This window comes from Pinus tabuliformis, chromosome 1_2 (genome assembly GCF_031772625.1).
Source record: "Pinus tabuliformis cultivar Carrire ecotype Pingquan chromosome 1_2, CPIR1, whole genome shotgun sequence".
NCBI lineage: Eukaryota > Viridiplantae > Streptophyta > Pinopsida > Pinales > Pinaceae > Pinus > Pinus tabuliformis.
Window position 1 is genome coordinate 1,288,063,361 of NC_142298.1, and position 10,513 is coordinate 1,288,073,873.

General features: G+C 32.6%; 1 protein-coding gene across 1 annotated transcript; it reads right to left on the reverse strand.

Moving 5' to 3' along the window:
* Positions 1-2,565: 2,565 nt before the first annotated feature.
* On the reverse strand, positions 2,566-7,642 carry LOC149210935 (putative sulfate transporter 3.4). Its single transcript, XM_089396830.1, has 13 exons — positions 6,882-7,642; positions 6,659-6,707; positions 6,361-6,568; positions 6,104-6,275; positions 5,932-5,997; positions 5,713-5,826; positions 5,433-5,549; positions 5,197-5,323; positions 4,618-4,904; positions 4,333-4,523; positions 4,125-4,210; positions 3,929-4,005; positions 2,566-3,014 (listed from the first exon to the last, which is right to left on the reverse strand). The coding sequence occupies exons 1-13, from the start codon at positions 7,293-7,295 to the stop codon at positions 2,871-2,873; spliced, it is 2,052 nt and encodes a 683-aa protein (XP_089252956.1). The 5' UTR covers positions 7,296-7,642; the 3' UTR covers positions 2,566-2,870.
* Positions 7,643-10,513: the final 2,871 nt, after the last annotated feature.

Below are 10,513 nucleotides of genomic sequence, written 5' to 3' on the forward strand. Positions count from 1 at the left end.
TTATAGGAGGTTTTGAGACCCGCCCATGGTCCACAGACCATGGTATTGTAAGCGAAATTATATATATATATATATATGAGTCATAGCGAGTCTAGAGAAGTAACTAAGATAGAATATTGTTGTTTTAGGCAAGAAGATAAGGCAGGAAAGGTCTATTTCCTATACTTAGGTGAAAGGGGAAAGCTCCTGCAGCTGAGTGCGCGGTAATTCTGCAAGTTGAGTGTGTGAGCTCCTGTAGCTGAGTGCACAGGGAAAAGAAGTATGTACTTTTAATAATATCTAATAGAAAGACATTTTTAAAGACCTATTCTGTGTATCTGCACCTCTGTGTTTATTTCTACAATTTTATATGTTCGCTTTGTTATTAAAAATAAATGAAAGAAGGCTTAATTTATGAGTGAAAGTAGCAGATTTGTAGAATTTATGCATGTTATAACTATTTAAGGACCTTCACGAAGGTATAAACATTGTGTATAAGTTTTAATATTATTAATTGTTCTGGGAAGATTAGGGTTCGCAAAGACAAAGATGAGCCTTGAGGATCGCATGAACCTTTCACACAGACCTCTAGATGTAAAAACCTAGTTTTGTCATCCCCCAATACTGCTTCGGGTGAGACTTCAACGTATGCTACGCGGGTTGTTGCTGGAAGGGCCAACAGTTAGGGTTTTGTTTGTTAGTGCAGTGAACGTTGAACCTGGGTTAGGCCCCATCAAGCCAACAAATGGCTTTAGTCAATCTTTTATTTCTTAGAAAATATGCAATTTTATGACTCATTTTGACTCTCTCTTTCATTGATACTCTTCTATAAAGAATTTCAATAACAATCTCTTACAAACTCCATAAAACAACTACTATATTGCTTAGTTTATAGAAACAAAATTGTGCTCCATTAAATTTCACAAAAAGGTTAAGCATCCCCAATTGTCTTTTGTCCCCAAGCCTAAAGCTTCTTTTCTCATCCCCAATTGTCTTTTGTCCCCAAGTCTAAAGCTTCTTTTCTCTATTTCATCGTTTTTAAAGAACTATAGTGTTTCATTCTCCTATCCTTTTTCCATTTAATTTTCTAATTCCATGCATAGCAATACAACATGTGTAGGAACAAACACTGGTTGAGTTGGTATGAAACCCTTCACACCATCAACCATGTTTCTTTCTTACCTAATCAACATCTCTTTTTAGAAACTCTAAATTTGTTACTAAACTTCTCAACTTCATTGAGTATCTTACATTAACCTAAACCAATAGCCATTTGATCTATTTTTTTATCCAATTTGTATCATGAATGCACCCTATGGGCTTTCTTAATACTATGTAGAAAGATATCATAAAGATATGTGAGATCTTGGTACAAGGATGAATTATTTGTATCATGAATGCACCCTTTCTTAAAGTCAAGTACATGGACCATATATATGGGCTTTCTTAATACTATGTAGAAATATATCTTAAAGATATGTGAGATCTTGGTACAAGATTGAATTACAAAAGGGCGAGAGGAGAGAGTATATAATTGAAACATAGTAAGTAAGTCCCTTTCATTGCATCTAATGACCCCAAGTCTTTATGATGCTTTTATTTTACTCCAACTGATTTATGAAATTATTAAGGACATCATTGTTAGGGTACTCAAGTGATCTCCATAATATACTCTTATAAGTCATGAAAGCTATATCAAAACAATTCTAAAATGGGTCAAAGAAAAAGTACACTTTCAAAGAATGCCCAGTCACCTAAAATTCCTCTTGGCTCAACAATTACAGTAAAGCTAGAAGGAGTACTAAACTTTGAAATCCCATTTCCCTAAAATAAGGTACTAAACCTTGAAATCCCATTTCCCTAAAATAAGGTACTAAACCTTGAAATCCCATTTCCCCATGGCTCAACAATTACATAAAGCTAGAAGAGTACTAAACTTTGAAATCCCATTTCCCCTTGCTCAACAATTACAGTAAAGCTAGAAGGAGGTTATCACTACAAATAGAAATATACCTACAAACCAAAATCAATTTAATTCTCTTAAAAACTCATCTCAACTCTTTGATTACTCAATTGTAGTAAAATGAGAGTATTCATGCCAAAAGCATTTTCATGTCAAAACTAAATTGAAAACTTGATTTATTGTTTTAAATATTCCCTTAATTTTACTTTGTGAGCTACCCCAATCATTATGTAAAAGGGCTTGTATGAATGGAGACAATATCTTGTGTACGACATTAAAACAACAAGCCATATGAAAACATGGATTCAAAGTGAACATCTTTGGTAACCAACATCTTAATTTGATGATTCAACTCTAAGTGAAAACATGAATTCAAAGTGAATATCTTTGGTAACGAACATCTTAATTTGATGATTCAACTCTAAGTTAACCATTTGGTATCAATCAATTGATCACAATAACAAATACACCATAAATAGATATTCTTAAAAAATAATTAACTACAACAAAAAAACAAAAAAAAAAACAAAATGCATCACCAAAAATATTTATATATCTTTAGACATCTGATCCTACTAATCAAAGACTTAAAATAAAAGAAAGGGTTGCTGATATCTGGAACATTGCATAAACTCTTCATCTTAAGCATTTGAATTTTTTTAAATCTTTTACAATTATTTGGAAAAGAAGAAAATTAAGTTGAGACATGCCATTTTATTTTAATTTTAAACCTTAAATCAAAATCCGGTTACATTTACGCTTCACTCAGGACCTACATTGCAATATATTTATTTGCGCGTTTTGTAGTTATGGTGATCGTGCATTGCAATGGAGTCCTCCATACACACATTATTGCATGTCAGAAGTCTGCAAGGCCGCTTGAATTTTAAGCTGTCAGAACCATTTTGCTCCGAACGGATACACAGCATTAAACTTGCTCTTTCATCGTTGACGAATACGAAATAACAGCTTCCCCTACAGTCAGATACAAGCAGTCCTGTCCCAGGCTTTCAATTAAATTTGCTCTCCGCAGTTTTTCCATTACTCCCGCCCCAGGATTCACCATGGCAACCTAACAACCAAACAAACACATTGTCAGTTACAAAATTAAACCTTTCTCAACCCATTATATTATTAAAATTCAACAATATTTAAAATAAAACAAATATATAAATTTAAACTATAATTATATTTAATTAATAAAATAATTATAATAAATTTTATTTTTATTAATAACTAATAAAATTTATATAGTTGAAAGAATAACTTCGGCGTAAATCACATGTAGACAAACATTTGTCCTGACAATGAACCACACTAGTTGGTTCGAAACGGGTAGACAAATGTTTATATACATGTGATTTACACCGAAATTATTCTTTCAACTATTATGGATCAAAAAAGCCTCAATTCAACTAATATATATATATATAAACTATCTAAATGAGATAATTAATTATTTTATAAACTTATTTATTTATTAACTCATTACTTTAAAATTTCAATATAAATTTAAAATATTAATAAGATTTAATTTATATAAACCCAAATTAAATCTGTTTCACTTTTTACAAAACCATGTGAAGGCATCTTTCAATTTATATATTTAAAAAATTGTATGTGAAGGCATCTTTCAATTTATATATTTAAAAAATTGTTCTTCCGTAGTTAAAATTACTTTCTAAAATATAAATTTTGAATTTGGGAAATCATCATTAAAGTTATTTATTTTTAAAATTATTGCTCCGTACGAAATATTACTTTTGAAACGATAATTTCCAATTTTGGGATCATGTTCAATTTATTTAAATTATTTTTCCGTATTTAAAATTACTTTCTTAAAGAATATTTTTAATTTTAAATATATTAACCATAGATGTTTTACTTTAATAAACATCGGTCTTTACTTTTGAATATATAGTAATGCAAATGTTTGACAAACGATTTAAAAATTAAAATGGATATATTCACCAAAAAACTGCCTACCTGGAATCCTCTCTTCTCCAATGTTTTCTTGACCTCCACAACAATATTGACCCCTGTTGTGTCAATAGTTGTCACAGCTGCAAACAACAACAGAACATGTTGGATTATGTACCATATATCTGCCTCCATTAGAACTGAAATTTGTAGTCAGAATAACTATGAAAGGCGAGGGTGGATTAATGCGTGACTGTCTTACCAGTCATGTCCAATATGACATACTGCAGAGTATCTTCATTTTCACTCTCGATTCTGTCCTCCTCTTCACTTACCCACCTCATTATCCTGCACAGAATTTACACCCTCAGGCGCTGTCAAACTCAGTGTAATCAATGCAGGTTTACTGTTCTCAAGACTGGTTCCATTAATGCTGACTCTTGGGAAACTATAAATCAACTCAGACCAACCTCTCTTTTAAGTAGGTCGAGTTGGCGAAGTAAATGGGGGCATCGATTCGAAGAATGAGAAATGCAGGGATTCTGGTGGCTTCACTGTATTGTTCTATGTTTCTGTAATAATTGGTTCCAGGAATCCTGCCCTGAAGGGAAGTGTGAGGCCTCGTCACATGCAGAAGTATTTTGAATACAGAGATGCCGACCTGAAAAAATGAATGAAACTAAAAATATTAAGAACAGAAACAAATTAAAATTTCTTGGATTTTCTGAAATAGAAGTCCGATATGTTATGGTTACCGCAATAAGAAGACCCATCTGCACAGAGATGAAGATGACTCCCATGAAAGCACCCACACATGCGAGGAAGTCCATCTTATCAACTTTCCATATGAAATAAGCTGCAGGGAAGTCGATTAAACCCAGAACTGCAGCAATTATTATGGATGCCAATACAACTCCAGGCGTGTAGTAGAACAAAGGCGTTAGAAGCAGAAGGGTAACCATGACTGTTAAAGCCATCACTATATTTGATACTGCACTCTTGCAGCCAGCATTGTAATTTACTGCTGATCGAGAAAATGACCCTGCAACATATATTCCATGATGATGATTAAAGTCCCACTAAGATTAATAACTTAAAGATAGTAAAAGATTAGTTGAAATAATTGATCGAGAAAATGACCTTGCAACATATATTCTAGGATGATGATGATTACAGTCCACGTATATTGAACTTAAAAATAGTCAAAGATTAATTGAAATAATTGAATTGAGCTTGATCAAGAAAACTACCCTGTAATATATATTTGATGATGATTAAAATCCACTAAAATCAATATAGTATATTGAACTGAAAGAAAGAATCGAGTGTGTAACCTGTTGTAACATAGCTGGAAGTGCAAGAGCCTGCCATGTTCATCAATCCAATGGCCATCATCTCCTTGTTTCCATCAACCTGATAATCTTTGATTGAAGCGAATGTTCTTCCCACTGCTATACCTTCCTGTTACATTATTATCACAACTATTCTCGTTAGGATGATTCAACAAGCATGGAATTGATTGAAATGATTCTCTGTATTTACCAAAACAGAAAGTGCTAATGATAAATACCGTGAGTGAGATGAGTCCGGTGACAAGCCCGGTTTTTATTGCCAATCCTAGGTAACTGCCATTAAAACGCAGCATGTTAAGGGAAGGTGGATTCAGCCCTTTTTTCAAGTGACCAATCTGCAGGAAACAAAATAGTATGTGTGAGTTACCAAATTCCGGAGTCCAACGATCACAAAGATAAAATGTGCACACAGAAGATGAAATCTGTGGGTGGGGTGGGACAATGGCTGTGAAGAAAGCCACTTGTCATCATGGAGATAAGAGAATAATGTATTCTTACAATGCTAATGCCGTGTTTATCAGCCTTAGTGGCGAAGACGAATACAGTAGCTATAATCACTGATGTCAAGGGAGCAGCAGCAGAAATCCAGAATAGCTTGGGATTCCTCTTGCTCTGCCATACAACAAAAATTAATAAAAAACTGGATCATTTCAGCACTTGCATGTTGCGTGATTCAAATTCGAAGTTTAACAAATGTTAGAAGAAAATTACACTTACAATATAGCGTGCAGTGAGCAGCAATGCTAAGAAAAATAGTCCCATCACAACTGTCTGCCATGTCCACTGTACATAAAAGGATAAAATTTGTTGGGCAGAGTCAATAAAATGTATGTAAACTCAAGGCAAATTTACTAGCCAAGTAAACTAAACTAAACTAAACTAAACCAACCTCGTTTTTACGTTCCAAAACAGAATGCAAAACAGAAATCATGTCCATCTTGGTAGTGAAGTGTTGAATTCCCAGAAGGCCTTTTAATTGCTGCAGGGAAACTATAACAGCTGCACCTGCCATGAATCCAATAAGCGTTGCCCGTGACAGAAAGTCGATTATAAATCCCAGCCTGTTGCAACACATGAATTATTCATGTCAATAAACCCATTTATCTTATCATAGAATCCAGCCATATCAAATAGAGAATCTCCCACCTGAGAATCCCTAAAGAAGCCTGGAAAACACCAGCAAAGAAAGTTGCAGTGAATGCAAGTTGCAAGTACAACACAGGCTCTTTGGTTGGAGAAATCTCCTCTCTGAGCATGGCTCCCATAAGCAGAGAAGCAATAGACACAGGCCCAACTGCAAGATCCCTGGAGCTACCAAGTACCGAATAGATTAAGGGTGGAACGAAGCTTGAATCTGCCCCAAAACCAGAGAATTATATGAGAAAGAGATATTATTTAACAAATTATTCATCATAGTTCAAGGTTCACAGACTGGAATACTCACATAGCCCAATGATGGGTGGCAAGCTAGCTAGCTTGGCATAACTGATGCCCTGAAACATCCAGGTCACGTGTTATCAGCCATAACTTTCAATTTGAAAAACACAAACATTTAATGATCTGTTAATGGCTGCCTAACGTACCAGACCATAAGAATGTAATATAAAATAGCCTAATTTAAAGAGGCTTCAATTTGGAAATTCAGGCAAGATATAAAATTAAATTACCTGAGGGATAGCGAGGCTAGCGATGGTGAGGCCAGAAATAACATCAGACTTGAACACAGAGAGGCTATAATTGGGAGCCCATTCAAGTATTGGGAACAAATACATAAGGCCCAACATCCATTGCTTGCCATGAGGCTGGCCTCTAAACTGTCTGAAAGGGTCATCAGGGAAGAATGTCTCTTTCACCTTAGAACTAAATTGATGAGCTACACTCTTTGATTCAGGAATGCCCACCTTGTGAATCCTCTCATCGATCATTTTCTTGCCCACCCCCATACCTCCATGGCAGTTAGGGCAGAAGCTCCCAACGTGCTGTTCATCACCTACATTCATTTCTGAATTGGAAGAAAACATGTTGTTACCAGCAGAATTGCTGTCATCGCAACAGTCTACTTTTCCGGAGCTTCCCACCATGATACTAGTCTCTAGACTCACACAGAACAATGAAACAGCCCAAAGTATAGGGAAAAAAGAACACAAGATTGAAGCACATAAAACAGATACTTCAAGCTTTTAAGCCCAATCCACTCCAATGGGCGCCATGGAAGGATTTAAATACGCGAAACAAATCGTGAAGCTCACGAGAATGCACAGTGCAATTTGGATCTTGCGGTCATGAAGCCTGTCCTTGCATATCCGGACTGTACCTCAGAAGCAGGACCATATACAGTAAAAACAGAGGCTTGGGAAACCCAAGGCAATAGGTAAAACCCTCAACAACGCAGAAAGATCTGTGCAAGAATGAGCGTGCATTGTCTACTCGTTTTGTCCTTTAAATAGGACTAAATCGCAGAGAATCTAACAAGGGAAATGAGGGAAGCGAGAAATCCATTGGTCCCCTGTTGCCGGATAAAGATCCGCCCACAATGTCAATCCTGTTACTGGATACTGATCGGGCCACAATACTGTAACGTCCTTTTCATCTCTGGGGCACAGCTTTTTCATTGGGATGGCAGAAATATACCCAAACCTTGGTCACAATAGCATAGAAATATAGATCAAGGTCCGGCTTATTAGAAAGTTTCTATGTAATTTTTTTATTAGTTAATCCACACAGATTTAGAGATTTGAACTGATGCTCTTGTAATCCGTGATTAGTGATGTGTGAAGTGTTTTAACAATGTATTTATTTATCATTTATTAAACATAAAATATTAAAAAAAGTGTTTTAACAATGTATTTATTTATCATTTATTAAAAAAAATATTAAAAGAAGTGTTTTAACCATGTATTTATTTATCATTTATTAAAAGAAATGTTTTAACAATGCATTTATTCATCCTTAATTCAAAATTCTATAATTTCAAAACTAAAAATTAGATTATCTCTAATCTGATAATAACTCCAATAAATCAAACAAATATTTACTTAAAAAAAATATGATTTACCAAAAATTGGCTTCCTATTCAGTTAGGATGAGTCCCAATGAGTAAGCCTATCTGCAAAACACCCCATTAGGAAGAGTCCCAATGAATAAGCCATACAGGTATCATGAAAACACACCATTAAGATGTTGTTGGAAAAGCAGAGTATGGGACCCATTCCATTCCGCTGCAAACTCTTATTAGTTGTTTATCAACGCTGGTTACAAGAAGCCAACTGTTATTCCAACCAGACTCTCATAAACCGTATACATTATTAACACGAACGGTGTTGCTAATTGCCCTTTTAAGTAGAATATGGTTGTCAACAATCAGGACCAAAACTCCCTTATTCTGTCGGGATGCGTAAATTTTTTAAAATAATAACCACAATAATAAAATAAAAATAATATTGTAAAAAAAAAAAATTATCTCAAAATAATTTTTTAATATTTAATATATTTAAATAAAAATTACAGTCAGTTTAGGAGGGTTCTTTCCAAATTTTTTGAGTATAGGAATAAAATCTTAAATCAAACTAAATTTGTTTTTTGAGTATAAGAATAAAATCTTAAATCAAACTAAATAATTTGTTTCTTTAGATCCGATAAACCAAAGTTTGGTCTCAGTGAACATTCACCACCACCACCATCATCATCATCATCAATTATATATATAATTTTAAAATATACAAAGTTAAAACTACAAAATATATTTAAATTAAATTTTAAAAAATTACAGTAATATTTTAATACAATTTTTTTATAAATTATATATAAAATTTTAAAATTATCCAACTTAGAATTACAAAATAATATAGTTTATTAAAATCAATTTAATTTAGTTGGTTTTTTCTCTCTTTCATTTATATATATAGCTAAAAAATAACATTTTATTTTTTATATTGAAAAGATAATTTTATAAATTTAAATTTATAATTTATTATATTAATTGGGTTGATTTTAATTGGTTATGAGGTCATTAGGATCTTCTCTAATAAGTTTAATTTCCCTAAGAGATATGATGAATTTTGATGTAATAGCTTCAAGCATTGATGTTGAAAACAAATAGTCTCTGGAAAATGAGAAAATGTATAATCCTCATATGGTATATATATATATAAACTGAAAAATTTGGTGTGATTTAATAGAGAGTTAGAAAATAAAAAAAAGTTAAGATATTATTGAAAGATGGTCAATTTAATTTCAAAGATCAAGTTTTTTTTTAGTTTTGTTTGGTATAAAGAAGAAAATCAATATTGTTAAAATTTAAATTAACTCCCATGAGGTAGATAGCTAAACTAAGCATTGGACAATTCTCAAAACATCCTTTGACAAATTTGTAAAACTAAGAAGGTTGAAAACTAAAAACACTTTCTCCTAGAATGCCATGTGTACACCTAAATTAAAACTCAATTTCAGTTTCTTCTTACAATAATGACATTCCTAACCTGCTAAGTCATCAAAAATATGGTAATCTTGAAACACTTCTCGCCATGCTTTTTGAACATAAAATTAAGATTATAAAGGAATTTAAGTAATCTTTACTTTTTTTAAATTTTATGGATCACTTATGATCTTAATGGACATTATTCATCATTATCTTATAAATGTTACACTTCTCATTTACATCAAATTAATAATTCCACTTAATTTATGCTATTCTTTTTTTCAAGAGAAATCATTCCCTCTTAGTCAGAGGGCCACACCAGAATAAGGATCAATACAACAATCTTTATAGATATCTAGTCATTACAACAATATTTTTCATCATCATATCACTCGCCGAGAATTAAATCTAGATAAAAAAAACAACAACTATTCTCCACCAACCTGAAATAACTTGAATCAGTGACTTAATTTATATTTTCATTTTAAAATTCAAAATAATTTAAAATTATAATTTCACATACTCAAATATTAAGACCATTATTATTCATTAATATTAGAATATCACACATTAAAAACATTACCCACTTTCGATTACCATATTTAATACTTAAATGAATATATACATTACTATACACCCTCACCAATACATAATTAAATAGAGTAATCTAGCATGTTCATTATTGACTAGAATTTTTATATGATAATGCTTATCATTTCCTTTCGACATAAAATCTGATCTTCCCCATGGTGTACTAAAATGGTGAATGACAACATGACTTTTCATTTACTCGTTAATTATAATTATTGTTTTACATTATCATGACATTGTTTCAAACGACATGACTTTTCATTTACTTGTTAATTATAATTATTGTTTTGC

Excerpts from the sequence above, each read along its gene's own strand:
- LOC149210935 (XM_089396830.1), bottom strand. The coding sequence starts at position 7,295 with ATGGTGGGAAGCTCCGGAAAAGTAGACTGTTGCGATGACAGCAATTCT. Across the intron at positions 6,708-6,881 it reads CTAGCCTCGCTATCCCTCAG|GGCATCAGTTATGCCAAGCT; the intron begins GTAATTTAATTT and ends TGGATGTTTCAG. Across the intron at positions 5,827-5,931 it reads TGCTCACTGCACGCTATATT|AGCAAGAGGAATCCCAAGCT; the intron begins GTAAGTGTAATT and ends GTTGTATGGCAG.